At 55.1% G+C, this 14,482-nt stretch overlaps 1 protein-coding gene across 8 annotated transcripts in view; it reads left to right on the forward strand.

Moving 5' to 3' along the window:
* The first annotated feature begins 734 nt into the window (after positions 1 to 734).
* Positions 735 to 14,482, forward strand: part of SGSM2 (small G protein signaling modulator 2) — a 97,436-nt gene continuing 83,688 nt past the window's right edge. For 7 of the 8 annotated variants that reach the window (XR_013226896.1, XM_077312635.1, XM_077312640.1 and 4 more), the window contains exon 1: positions 735 to 889. Coding sequence is in view for 6 of the 8 variants with exons in the window: in XM_077312635.1 (XP_077168750.1) it covers positions 833 to 889 (57 nt within the window). In the remaining 2 variants the exon portion in view is untranslated. Of the gene's footprint in view, positions 890 to 13,275; positions 13,404 to 14,482 lie in introns of all 8 variants that reach the window. The other variant, XM_077312638.1, reaches the window with a different exon arrangement.

Here is a 14,482-nt window from a genome sequence, read left to right on the forward strand (position 1 = left end):
AATTCTGAAGTTGGAATCTATCTCCCTGATAAAAATTAGTAGTTAAGCAGTGTGTGTAATGTCATTGCTCTCATCTGATGCCAAACAAAAAAAATCATCACTTTCTGCCTTGATATAGGCTGTTCTTCTCACACACCTGGTGATTGCAGATGCAGATAAAGTGACACAACTAACACAAGATACCTTCTCCGGGCACATTTCCTCCATTATTTTAAGCTAGACTTTTTAACAAATTCTATTCAACGTGTTTTCTCAAGCTATTTTGCTGCAAAAACATTGATCTTTTGAAGTGTTTATCTTGTTCACGCATGCCTCTCCTTGACATATTGCGTATCTCGTGTGCCTCTTAAAGTCCTTTAATGCTGAGCCAGGCCAACTCCTTAATGCCTGCTTGAAACAAAGAGCGACTCGGTCGTCCAAGGCGCTTCTCTGCAGTTGTTCAGGTCTTCCTCCTCGCGAGGCCCCCGACAGGGGTTTGAGCTTTCAAGGGTATCCCTGAATAATCTTAGGGGCTCAGCCCCTCCCTTTCCCGGTGGGGCGGGTTCTGGCCGGGCTGGGGGGCTGCAGGGACAGGCCTGGCTGATCCCGGCCAAGCCTTGCCCCGCGGCTGCGGCAGCCCCCCCCCCCGGGAGGGGTCTCGGGAGGTTGGCAACCCCGCCCCGGAAGGCCCCGCCCCGCCCCGCCGGGATTGTGAGCGAAGGGCGGCGCCTCCGCGGTGACGTCACGGGGGGCGGGGCGCGGGCGGCTCCTCTGCTCCCTCCCTCCCTCCCTCCCTCCCTCTCTCCGGGCTCTCCGGCTCCTGCGGGCTCGTCCGGGCGGGCGTCGGGGCGCCATGAGCGGCTCGGGCAGCGCCGCCAAGGAGAAGCTGCTCTGGGACGCCAAGAAGGAGGTCAGCCGGGCAGGGCAGGGCAGGGCAGGGCAGGGCAGGGCCGGGGGGGGTGGGACGCCGTGCCGCGGAGCATGTGCAGAGTGCCCGGGCCGGGCGGCGGCGCCTCCGTGCCCCTGGGCAGGGCGTGGGCGCTGGGCGCGGCCAGAGGGCTCCGCGCGGGCCGGACACCCTCCCAGCCCCGGGCACCGCCTGGCCCCGGTGACGCAGATGCCGCCGCTCGTCTGGCTTCGCTCTGGCAGCCCCCCCGCCCCCCCCCGCCCTCCTGGGAAGGGCCCGGGGGCTCGTGCGGGAGAGGAAGCAGCCCTACACGGGGGGGGGGGGGGCGGGGGGGGGCTGCCCCGGCCCAGAGATCGCGGCTGCTCACCGCTCGGGTCCTCGCAGGGCCCCTTGGAGGACATCTACGCGTCCCGCCCTCCGAGAACGACCCGGGGGCTGCCCGAATTCTGCCCCGCTTCACGGTCCTGGCGCCAATCCCTGAGGCCCGGAGCCTCCCGGGACCGTCTCTGGCCGGCGGCCCCTGGGCAGCGCCCCCTTCCTCCAGGGCCCCACCCCCACCAGGGCCCCTTTGCCCCCGGCCCGCCTGGCACCAGCTGTTGCGGCCCGCAGTGCCCTTCGGGGGCCCCTGGCCTTTTCTCACCGGACCCGTCAGGATGTGACAATTGGACGGAGCCCCTCCCCCTCCGCTGGCTTCCCGCCCCTGACTTCCCGCCGCCCACTGGGGGGGGGGGTGCCAGAAGCAGCTGTGCAGGGCCACGCCGAGGGGGAGCCCCTGCCATGGTGGGCGCTGGAGAGCACCAATGGTGAGCCGGCGGCAGAGTGGCAGGGCAGCCCCCGAGGCAGCAGCCGGGGAGGAGGAGCCGTGGCCCAGTACCGACTGATCTACGGACTGGTCCCGGTCCCCGGTCCGGGGGTTGGAGACCACTGCTTTAGATTAGTGATCCCCAACCTGTGGGCCATGGACCACACGTGGTCCTTCGACTAATTGGAGGTGAGCCCCGAAGGACGCCTTCTCCCCCCCCCCGGCCCTTTATTTCATCCCCCCCAGCCCTTTACAACACACTTTGGGTGTCCTTGTCTCCCATCCCTCCCAGATGGGACTCTCTCGTTGCAGAGAAACAAGCTCAGGGTTCCCATTGATTTGTCACTGTCGTGAGTTAAGATTTCCATGAGAATAAAATGTTCCTTATGTTCATTGTTGTGGCGTGTCTGGCTCTTATTTTGAAGGGATGTTTAAACATTACCATAGCGACCAGAGAGCGTTAGGGCAGTGGTTGAGAGTAGAGGAGTAAACTACCCCCCCCCCCACACACCGGGCCTCAGTAAAATTGTCAAGCGTTGAGTGGTCCCCAGTGATAAAAAGGTTGGGGACCCCTGCTTTAGATGACTCTCTGCTGGCTGGCCTGTGGTGGAGCCCAAGGCAGTTTCCCCCTCTCCTTCCACAGCTGGCGCAGGTGGCCAACCCTGCAGGCCAGATGGAAGAGGGCTGGGGGAGAGCTTTGTTAGATGCTGATCGATACTGTTTAGTCATTTTATGTTGTTTTAGTTGTCTTGTTGATTTTTTATTATCCTACTGTTGTGAACTGCTCCAGCCCATTCACCAAGAGGGGTGAATAAATAATAATAGTAAATAATAATAAGAATGACCTTTTGGAGAAGGGGCGGTTTGGAAGAGGTGAAGGAGGCTTGCCTCCTCTGAGGGGTTGTCTCGGAAGAGGCTTCCCCCAATGAACAAGAGGAAGGATTCCTTTTCCAAGAAGGCCCCACCTTGCGAAGGCTTTCTGTCCTCCTGTTAGGTGAGGAAAGATGCTTCTCCTAGGAAACTGTTTGCCACCGTTGGATTAAATCAGATGAGACACAGTGTTAGACTCGGCTTCAGGAGACACAGATCTGAATTCCTACCCTGCTAGAAAGTTCATGGCCACTTTATCTCAGTGTAACCTATTTCATGGTTGGTTTTAGGATACAATGGGAGACAGGAGAATGTTGGCATGGATCCTCACTGGGGGAGAAATGTTGGAGAGAGATCATGAACACGGCCATCCCAGGCAGAACTGCCTCGGTCTAAAGCTACCAAATATCAGATGCCCCTAAAACCAGTTGGTTAGTTGCAGATGCATTTGTGAGAGGATGCGGAGTCAGGAGTTTTGTATGCCGCTTACTTTAGCATGAACCACAAGGTCTCCCTTGAGCCAGGGGCCTTTTCTGGAACACTTAGGTATTAAAGCTGAATGTACCTCCAGCCACATAAAATCATAGAATCATAGAGTTGGAAGGTACCTCCTGGGGCATCTGGTCCAGTGGCCCCCAACCTTTTTATCACCGGGGACCACTCAACGCCTTTTACTGAGGCCCGGTGGGGGGGGGGTAGTTTACTCCTCTACTCTCAACCACTGCCCTAACGCTCTCTGATCACCATGGTAATGTTTAAACATCCCTTCAAAATAAGGTACAGACACGCCACAACAATGAAGTGTGTTGTAAAGGGCTGGGGGGGATGAAGTAAAGGGCCGGGGGGGAGAGAAGGCGTCCTTCGGGGCCCACCTCCAATTAGTCGAAAGACCACATGTGGTCCGCGGCCCACAGGTTGGGGATCGCTAGTCTAGTCCAACCCTCTGCACTATGCAGGACACTCACAACCCTCTCGCTCATGAGCTGTCACCTGCCACTCCCTTGAACCTTCACAAAATCAGCCTCTCCGTCAGATGGTTATCCACCCTCTGTTTAAAAATCTCCAAAGATGGAGAGCCCACCACCTCCCGAGGAAGAATGTAGAATACATTTTGCTATGGAACCAAATATGAAAAACAGAACAATGGCCCACAGTTGGGAAACAATCAATTTATGTTCCAGTTCTGAAAAAGGAGACATCAGTATCTACAGCAACTATTGGATTATCACATTAATTTCTCACATGAATAAAGTGGTGCACAGCATCTTATAGCAAAGTCTGTTATATATAGAACGAGAAATCAAGCCCGCTGCAGCCAAATGCAGCGGGCGCTAGACCACGGAGCCCCCGGCATTCGCACGGAGCGCGGCTGCTGGGGCTCCGTGTGTCAGGGGGCTGACGCAGCGAGAGGCGCTTTGCGACTCTCGGAGCATCAGCCCGACGGGCAGGGAGCCCCCGGCAGCCGCGCTCTGCTTGGCTAAGGGGGGTTCCCTTTGCGGGCAGGCTGAAGTGGCGAGAGGCTAGGAACAAACTTCAGCAAACGCGCAACATTCGGAGAAGAGCCGTCTTCTTCTGCCTGCAGCGGCCAAGAGACCTCAGAGCAGGGCGGGCCCGTCTTCGGACCCCGCCCCCCGCAGGACACACCTTTTTAAAGAGCCTCGGCCCATAAGAAGTATGGCCTTAAAAAAAGAAGTCACTAACACTCCATCAGTGCGTGTTGCACAAACTGGCAAACCGGACTTTTTTTCTGTCTCCCCTTGAACAGGATATTTTTTTCTTTTTTGGGACGTTGGATAGAAAACAGAAAATGAAACCACAGCGTCCGCTGGGGGAGGAGGAGATAATTTGACAGCGTCCTCCTCCCCCCCCCCCGCGGCGTGGCCACCGCACGTCCCACCCCTCCCCCACCGCAAAGCGGCACTGAAAGTTCAGCGCTTTAATGGGCTGAGGTCGGCTCCTGCCCGGCTGGACACCTCGCAGGTCCCAAGTGAGGAGAGCAAACTTCTCGGGGTAGCCCCTCTCGGGAAGCCTTTGTTGTTGGTTGGTTTGCAAAGGGGGGGGGCACAGACACGCACGGACGCACACGGGGGAGGGGAGAATAAGCGAGAAGTGTTCCAACTTTTTAGTGCAATCCAGGAGGATCCCGGTGAAGCGCCGCTCCCCGCAGCTCAAGGTGACCACCAGGGCGTCGTTCACCACCTGCCCCACCAGCACCGGCAGCCAGAAGCCGACCTGCAGCTCTTTCCCCCCCCGGCGCCGCCTCCTCTTCCTCCTCCTCCTTGCTTTTGCTGAGGAATTCAGGGGCGGCGGCCAGCTCGGCTGCAGCTGGAGTGCGGCTGCGGGATCCCAGGCGGCCTTGCTCGGGCCAGCTCCCCTCCCCCCGTCGACGCTGAAGCTGCTGGGCTGGCTGCTGCTCCTCTCGGGAGAGCTACAGTGGCCGCGGCGATGACGTCATGGCTCCAGGCTCCCCCTCGGCGGGGCTCCGCGCGGCTGCGGGGGGTTCCCTGTGCGGGCAAGCTGAAGCGGCGAGAGGCGCAAAGCGCCTCTTGCCGTGTCAGCCCGCTGGGCAGGGAGCCCCCCGGCAGCCGCGCAGAGCGCGGCTGCTGGGAGCTCCCTTGCCAGCGGCCTGATGCGTCGGAGGCGCTTCGCGCCTCCCGACGCATCAGGCCGCCCTCAAGGAAGCAACTGCGAGCCGCGCTCTGCGCGGCTCACAGTTGCTTCCTTCAGCAGCCTAGGAATTGGCCCGGCCGATGGTCTGTCAGGAGGAAGGGGCCAATCCGGCCCCTTCCTCATCACGGACAAAGCCCTCCGCCTGAGGGCTTAACGAATTATTTAGTCCGCGGCGCCCGCAGCGCCGCGGGCATGTTAAGGATGAGAAATGCAACAGACTTCTTAAAAGATGAATTGCCCAGCTACTTATGCATCTTGACTCTAATCGGCCCTGCCTGGCAACTAACACCCCCTCCCTGTTTCACGGTCTCTGAAGAAGAGTGTGTGAACACACAGGCTTACTTAGAATCTAAGTAAAACTAAGTAAAACTTAGAATCATAGAATCATAGAGTTGGAAGGTACCTCCTGGGTCATCTAGTCCAGCCCCCTTCACTATGCAGGACACTCTCATCCCTATTGCTCATCTACTGTCACCTGCCACCCCCTTGAACCTTCACAGAATCAGCCTCTTCGTCAGATGGCTATCTAGCCTGTGTTTAAGAATCTCCATAGATGGAGAACCCACCACCTCCCGAGGAAGCCTGTTCCACTAAGAAACCGCTCTGTCAGGAACTTCTTCCTGATGTTTAGACGGAATTTCTTTTGAAGTAATTTCATCCCATTCATTCTGGTCTGTCCCTCTCCTCCCTCACAGGGTATCTGTTGTGGGGAGAGGAAAGGGAAGGCGATTATAAGCCACTTTGAGACTCCTTCAGGTAGAGAAAAGCGGCATCTAAGAACCAAATCATCTTCTTCAGTAATCTCAGGGCTCTCTCAGCCTCCCCTCCCTCACAGGGGGTCTGTTGTGGGGAGAGGAAAGGGAAGGGGAATGTAAGCCACTTGGAGACTCTTTCGGCTAGAGAAAAGCGGCATCTAAGAACCAGGTCTTCTTCTAGTGCTTTGTCTCTGCTCCAAGGAGCTTACGGTTCCAACTGCAACACACAAGAGGCAGTGAGAGGTGGAAAGAATGGCCAAAACATGGGAGGAATTACATTTATTGTTCCATTTCACATACTTGGGCTTAGTTTTGGCTAGGAGTGAGAGAGAAAGGACTGTGGAAATTTTGTTTGCATTGCAGCCACTGGTCCTTGGGTATCTTTGCTTGTCCAGTCACTGAACATCCAGCTTGGCAGTGCCTGTCTGTGGGGTCAGATTTAATCTCTCTCTGTGTGGGTAGGTCACCGCTGACCTATGGCAACCCTGCATGGCTTCGGAGGCAAGAGAGCCCAATGGCCGTGATGTCCAGTTTCCTCCTTCCATAGCACAATCCTGCACTTCTTGCTGCCCTCCCAGGCCAGGGCTGCTTAGCAGGTGAGATGGGGCGGGGTCGGGTTAGCCTGGGCCATGCAGGTGTCGGGGCACTTAAGGTGACCGGGAGCTTAACTTGGAAGGATCCTGCTGTGAACAATAAATAGGAAGTGGAGAGCCCCCCCCCCCAGCAGTCAGTAGACAAGAGAATTCCGGTTTGGTGGGGGGGCTAGGGTCCTTGGGGGGCTGCGTTCCAATTCACACTGGCATCGAGACAGATGGGGCCAGCAGCAAATGGTGGGGTGGGAGCCATTGATCACTGACATAGACAGCTTTATTTCTCCTATATGTTTTTGTGAACGACAACTGAATTCGAGGGGACTGGTGGGCTGTTTTGGCAAAGAATTATCCTATGGCTGTATTTGGATGTGTGACACAGTTTGCTAATTTAACAGAGCTAATTTTTGCTTATATATTCCTCCTGTCATGATGGAAGTTCCTAGTCTGAGGCAGAGTGCTTGCACTCGAAAGCTCACTCCTTGAATAAATCTTTGTTGGTCTTCGAGGTGCTCCTGGACTCTGATTTTATTGGATTCTCTCAGGCCTCCTTATAGCTGGGCCTGGTCTGGTGCTCAGCATGGGAGGAAAGGGGGTGACAAGCCAGAGATGCTTTCAGAATAAAAATGGTTGGGTAAAGGAGTCTAATGAGGTAGCCCCCGGTCAGTTGTGTCCTTGGGTTTTCTGGCTTCCTGCACCATAATGTTGGTGGGATTCGCACGCACTCTTGTGGGCAAGCCAGGAGTGGGGGCCTTATCTGGATGCCACAGTCTTGAAGGAGAGGGTTAATACTGGTCAGATAGAATCCTGACCGAACCCCACAGCCTTGTGGTTGGCGTCGGTTAGCTCTCATTGAATATATGGTGGGTGTTTTTTGGGAGGGGGGCGTAGTTAGATGATGCCCAACCGCTTCTCTCCAAAGCTGCTTTTAGCTTCTCTCCAAAGCTCTTCTGCTGTGAGGGGGATGAGGCTAAGTGACCCAAGGACACCCAGCCGGCTTCCAGGGCAGACGGGGACCTGATCCTGCTCTACTCCAACCATGACAGCGGCAGAAGGGGTTGACTGGCATACTCCAGCAGAGCTCTTTGGAGGTCAGGTGGTAAAACAAAACCCGATGGCTAAAATCAGTTCCCCGGGGGGAGCGTGGGATGGTTTCTGTGTTGTGCATCGTGTTGAGGAGAAGGTCTTTGCTGACAGGCCAGCCAATGCTGATCAGCCATCTGCAATGCTGGGGGCAGAGAGGACCATTCTGGGCCCTTCATCTGTTTCCCGCAAGGGTAGTAGCAGCGGGGATGAGCTCACCAGCAGCAAAGCGGCCAGCCTGCACTTCAGCTGTGCTGGGGAAGCCCAAGGGGACCTTCAAGCGGAGCACCCCTGACCCGTGTATTAGTCAAGCCCAATGCTGCTCAGCGTTTATTGCGAGGCTTGTGGCTAATCTTGAATGGCAGAGGGAGGAGCCAAGCCCTGGGAAGGAACTGCTGGAGGCTGCTGCTCAGGTCTTGCAGAGCTTACCCCAGTTCATGGGAAATCTGATAGAACTCATTAAGTCTGTTAAAGCTCCAGAGGAAACGGATCAGCACAGCAGAAGCAACTTGCAAATGCTGGGGGTGGACTTCCCTCTGCCGGGGGAGGTTGCTGGTCCGAATCTATTCTGATTGGCAGGACGGCCTGGGTGGGTCAGCAGATGACGCGGGGGGGGGGGGGGGGCTTTGAGCATTGGCGTGGCCTGAGGGCCTGGAGCCAGGTTGGGCCTTCTGGGCTTACAGAATAGGTTGTTGCACCTTGAGCGCCGTTCTCTTGCCACCCATTGATGAGGTGTGGCGAAATGAAATGGTGCGTGAACTGGGACCGTGATTGGAGGCGGGTCACGGCAGAGAGTCCGCCAGGCTTGCCTCTGGGAGACAGACCTCTGTTTGAATCCTCTGCCACAGGAACCTGGCCTGTAAACTTTTATCCCACTTTCCTCCTAGAACCTCTGGTTAGTGTTTCCTCCATTTAATTTTCATAACAACCCTGCAAGGTAGGCTAGGCCAGGGTAACTGAGAGGGACCTTGTGGGTTTTGTGCCAGAGTGGGGATTGGGCTAAGGTCTCCCCAAGCCTAGATCCGAGACTGTACAGTCTCCCCTTTGGCCAGGCTCCTTGTGAGCAAACTACAAGGCTGTTTCTGGGGTTGTCGTGGAGATGCCTTCTGACTTTGCATAAATTGCCCCCTTTACAAAAAGTTCCCTGTTGTGGGTTTATTCTCAAATCCTTGAACAGATAAACACCAACTCTGCAGCTGGAACTGAATTCCTTTCCTGACAAATAGACTCTGCATCAAAATTATCTTCAAAAAAGAGAGAGAGAAAATCCAGGGAAATCTTGTCTGATGTTATCCTTGGGACACATTTTAGGAGTTAAATTGTGTGATGGTTCCCATTGGAAGGAGATTTGTTTCCTTGAATCGAATAGAAACGCAGAGAAGTGGTGGTGGTGGTGGGGTCTCCATCTTTGGAGATTTTTAAGCAAAGGCTGGAGAGCCTTCTGACGGAGAGGCTGATTCTGTGAAGGTTCAAGGGGTGGCAGGTGACAGTGGATGAGCAATTGGGATGTGAGTGTCCTGCATAGTGCAAGGGGTTGGACTAGATGACCCATGAGGTCCCTTCCAACTCTGTTATTCTATGATTCTAAGTCGTATGTCCTGAGAGCTGACAGCTTGCTTCCCCACCAAGGCTGCAAGAGCCCCGTGTCTCCTCCTCTGCGGGCAGATCTGTTGTGACATGTGGTGTCGGTAGACCAGACCTTGCGTGAGCGGGTTGATTTGCAGTGGCGGGGAGGAGCCTGCTTGGGGCGGCCCTCTCTGTGTCTCCTGCAGCACGCAGGACAGTTAGCCTAATGGTTGGACACTCCCCCCCCCCCCCGCAGCAGTGTTTCAGGGTAATGACTGGGGCAGGCGCCACAGGGGGGAGGGGCAAGGGTCTCTCCTATGCCCCCTTTTGCTCCTGCTGCCAGTGGTCCCAACATGGGGCCGGTGGGGGAGATCAGGGATGGGGGGGTGGAGGCATGTGACAGGCACAGGCATGGCAGTGGGTGGGGGGCAAGCGGAGGGGTGCCCGAGGGCCCCCGCCCCCTAGGAGTGGGCCTTGCTTGGGGCAGCCTGTCTTGCTGGCTCAGGGAGGGTGGGGTGGATTCAGATTCCTCCCCTCTGGAGGAGGTGTGGGGGGCAGGCTGAAGGTGTGGGGGGGAGCCAGGGAGCGAGGAGGTTGTTCCCTGCTTGACCGTGTTGGGGTATGAGAGGAGAGGGGGATGGGGGGCTTGGGCGGCAGGCGTTTCCTTTCCATGCTTAGAGCTGCCTGGAAATCTCCTGGGATTACAGCTGCTCTCCAGTGAATCATTTCCTGCAGAGAACATATGCTGCCGTGGAGGGTGGGGTCTATGATGCTGTGATCCACTGAAGCCCCTCTGCTCCCCAGATCTCCCTGACACCCCCCCCCCCCCTCAATCTCTAGGGATTCTCCAAACCGGAGTTGGCAGCCGTGTGCTTCCCAGAGTGAGCAGGACGTCAGCTCTGTGGACCTGGCCAGTTGGGTTGTTGACTGCTGGCCACTCTTCGAGTCTCTTGCAGAGAAGCCGGCTCTTCCTTTAATGGCCTCGGAACCACGTGCTGTGGGGCTAGCTCATTTCACCCTCCCCCTGTTGCTTTAGACCCTTTAGGTCCCTGTGCCTCTGTGCGCTCGATCTTTCTCTCCCGTGTTGTGACCCTCCTTGCTAAATCGCATCATGCCCGCCAGACGCTTGTGCCGAGAGAGGCTGACTTGGGTTTTCCACACTGCAAACTGGGCAGAATTTCCGAGGGGTTTGCTCTGAAGAGGGCTCCGGGCCCCTGGTGCGAGAGCTCCCTTGCCTGTCTGTCTGGGCCTGTGGGCATCGGAGGGTGTGTATGTGTGTGTGTGTGTGTGTGTGTGTGTGTGATGTGTCCTTTTCCAAACCGCCTCTCCTGGCAGCTTTTGAGGTGGTTGGGATAATATTCTAACCATAAAGCCTGTTGCTTTTATTTTCGATTCAGGGAAGGTCTTCAGCAGCTGATTGGCCTGCATCAAGAGGGCTTAAGGGTTTGCCTGTCAGTGGCTGAGCAGAGGAGGAGGAGGAGGAGGAGGAGGAGGAGGAGGAGGAGACCACTGGTCCTTGGAGCAGACCCGTGTTTCTCAGCCAGGGTTACTTGACAGCCCTGGAAGGGTTTCATGAATGGGTGGGAGTTAATTAATTTTTAGGCATTTAAAAAATTGTTATTGGGTGATAGGACCATATATGGTCATGTCAACCCCCCAAATGGCCAGCGATGGGCCTGGAAGGGGAGGGGCCCCTGGTGGGCGTGTCCACAGCTCTGCTTCCCAACCAAATCCATGAAAAAATTTACACCCCACAAATCACAGAATCACAAATGATAGAGTTGGAAGGGGCCATCCAGGCCATCTAGTCCAACCCCCTGCTCAACGCAGGATCAGCCCTAAGCATCCTAAAGCATCCAAGAAAAGTGTGTATCCGACCTTGGCTTGAAGACGGCCAGTGAAATAGAGTCTCAAATGTAGATAGAGTCCGTTCAGCTATCCTTGTACTGTAAATCAGTTATGCTAGACTAGTAATCAAGCCTGCTGCGACTAATGCAGCGGGCGCTAGGGCAGGCAGCCCCCGGCAGTCGTGTGGAGCGCGGCTGCCGGGGGCTGCCTCGGCCGGCGGCATGACATGGCAAGAGGCGCTTCGCGCCTGCCGATTGGCCCGGCCGATGGTCTGTCCGGAGGAAGGGGCCAATCAGGCCCCTTCCTCATCACGGACAAAGCCCGCCCTAACTCCTCCCCCAAAACGCTTAGCACTTTATTTAGGCTTTAGACACAGCCTGAAAGAGCCATGGTGTGTGGGCCGTGCCGTGCTCCTCAACAGGCCTCTCGCCGGCATTGTTAGGGCTGGATTAGGATGGGCCCGAGGAGCAGGTGGTGGCTTGGGGCCTCCCCAATGGGGGAGCCTCTTTTCCAGCTGGCTTGCCAATGGGGAGAAAGCCCTGTGACCTTTTGGATTTTGTCTGTGAGATGCTAATGATGAGAAGGCACGGTGGTTCAGTTAGTGAAAACTCTTCCTTAAGTTTACTTATACTCTGCTCTTCACTACCCAGTGGAGTGCCAGTGCAGCTTACGGACACTTTCCTCTCCCCACACCGGCCACCCTAGGAAGCAGGAGGGGCTGAGAGAGAAGTGGGGCCAGCCCAAGGCTTCTCAGCTGGCGGCTTGTGCAAGAGGCGTGGGGGATCAGATCAGATTCTGCAGATTGGAAGCCGCCCCCCTTAACCACTGCGTGCCTGGCCTGTTCTTTTCTGGCTCAGGACAGTTCCGAATTATGCAAAATGCAGTAAGATCCCCCCCTTCCCAAGAAGAGGCCTGCAGCTCGAACCTCACAAAAAGCCCTCCTTGCTAAAACAGCCCTGCAGCTGTGTCCCCCTCAGGGCCAGCTGGGGTCACTCCTGAAGAGAATCGGGCTCCGGGGGACGCAGCCCCCCTCAGCGGGAGAACAGAGGGCCGTGGTCCTGGATGCAAAGGCTTTTAAATGTTGCTCAGTCAGATATACCGTGTGCTCCTGGAATCTCCAGCCCTAAGTCGCTCAGTGTAGTCACAAATCCCTTGGACTAATTTAGACTTTATGATCGGTACTAAGGTTTGCATATCAATACAAAAGAGAAGAAAGATTCACCAGCAAATACACTTCATTATTTATTTGATTTATAGCTTGCCACTCCCAGCCAAGCTGGCTCATGGCGGATTACAAATTTAAAACCCACAAAAAAAACCCAATAAAATACTCTGTCCCAGTGGTCCCCAACCTTTTTATCACCGGGGACCGATCAACGCTTGATAATTTTACTGAGGCCCGGGGGGGGGGTAGTCTTTTGCCGAGGGACACCACTGCCAGAGCCCCTGCTCCACTTGCTTTCCGGCCCTGACTTCCCGCTGCCCACTGGGGGGCGCTGCCAGCAGCAGCTGCTCAGTTTCATGCCGAGGGGGAGCCCCAGCTATGGCGGCCGCTGGAGAGCACCGAAGGTGAGCCGGCGGCAGAGTGGCAGGGCAGCCCCCGAAGCAGCAGCCGGGGAGGAGGAAGAGGAGGAGCTGCGGCCCGGTACCGACTGATCCATGGACCGGTCCCGGTCCCCGGACCGGGGGTTGGGGACCACTGCTCTATCCTACCTTGGTAGCAGAGAAGAACCACCCTCTCCCATTCCACAACTTCCCAGCTCATTTCCTCAAGGGATGGATGATAACAGATGGTAATTTGGGAGTGGCTGCTGTTCCACTCAATCCAGGGTGGAGCCCTAGGTCTAATTCCTCTAGCCTCACCCTTACAGGCCCTGTGGAACTGAGGGAGCTCCCGCAGGGCCCTCGGTTCACCTGGGAGTTCATTCCACCAGGTTGGGGCCAGGACAAGTTTTCACCTGAAGATTGAAGAGCCCTGTGGGGCCCATAGGAGGGTAGGCCATCCTGCAGATATGTGGGATTTGTTGTGATCTATTGTCTCCCCATGCCATCAAGCTAGACAAATCACCCAAAGTATTCATCACATTCATTAATTCAAGAACAGAAGCCTGAGGTTCCAAAACAAACAATAAAAGGTCATCTGTGTAAAGAATAATTTCAGAGAGTTATGTACAAAGCCATGAATATTATTATTTTGTCTCATAGCACAAAACGTTCCAACCTCCAACCATAGATGAAAAACAAGAGGAGGAAGCAGACGCCTGTTTCTCGAGCCCCTTTCAAAGGGCATCACCTGGGAAATATGCTGTTAGTCAGGACTTGACATTTGGGAGGTGAATAAAGAATTCTAATCCTTTAAAAATAATTGTAAGAAAAGCTAAATTTAGTCAGTGTATCAAAAATAAAATTTACAGTATATTTTGTCAAAGACTCAGAAGAAATTCATTTTTTTCCTTTTTATTTGGAGGCTTGAAATGAACAAACCCTTCACTTTGTGTTTTTAAGTTTTTATGCCCTCTGGGCAGAGAACAGGTAAAGAGGAGAAAGTCAGCAAGTGGCGAGGCTCAGAACTTGAAAGGGAAGCTAAGAATCCTGGCCCTCCTGGTAGGCAATTCCTTGCAAAGGTCAGGGGGCAGCATGGGCTTCCCAAGAGAAAAAGAAAACCTTGGAGGGTATGGTGGATCAGAATCTGCAGGCCTGAGCAGGCATGCTCCTCCACAAGCAATGAGCGAAGGAATCCTAGAGCTCGAAGGGGCTCTGCAGGCCCTCTAGTCCAACCCCCTGCTCAATGCAGAATCAGCCCTAAGCATCCATAAGAATTGGTTGACACGTCACACCCAAAGGGTGCATGTAGATGGTACGTCATCTTCTTGGAGAGGAGTGATGAGTTTAGTCCCTCAGGGATCAATCCTGGACCCTATGTTGTTCAATATATTTATAACTGAATCGGAGAAAGGAATAAAAGGGGTACTTACTAAATTTGCAGATGATACTAAACTGGGAGGGGACAGCAAACACACCAGAAGACAGAATCAGGATACAGGATGATCTTGACAGGCTGGAAAACTAGGCTAAAATGAATAAAATTAATTTTAATAGTGAAAAATGTAAAGTACTTCATTTAGGTAGGAAAAATCACTATAGGATGAGTGAGATTTGTCTTGGCAGTAGTACATGTGAAAAGGATTTAGGGCAGTGGTCCCCAACCTTTTTATCACCGGGGACCGGTCAACGCTTGATAATTTTACTGAGGCCCGGCGGGGGGGGGGATGCCTTTTGCTGAGGGACGTTGCTGCCGCCTGAGTCCCTGCTCCACTTGCTTTCCGGCCGACGCCCCTGACTTCCCGCCGCCAACTGGGGGCGCTGCCAGCAGCAGCTATGCAGTGCCACGCCGAGGGGGAGCCCCAGCCAT

Source organism: Paroedura picta, chromosome 15, assembly GCF_049243985.1.
Source record: "Paroedura picta isolate Pp20150507F chromosome 15, Ppicta_v3.0, whole genome shotgun sequence".
Classification (NCBI taxonomy): Eukaryota; Metazoa; Chordata; class Lepidosauria; order Squamata; family Gekkonidae; genus Paroedura; species Paroedura picta.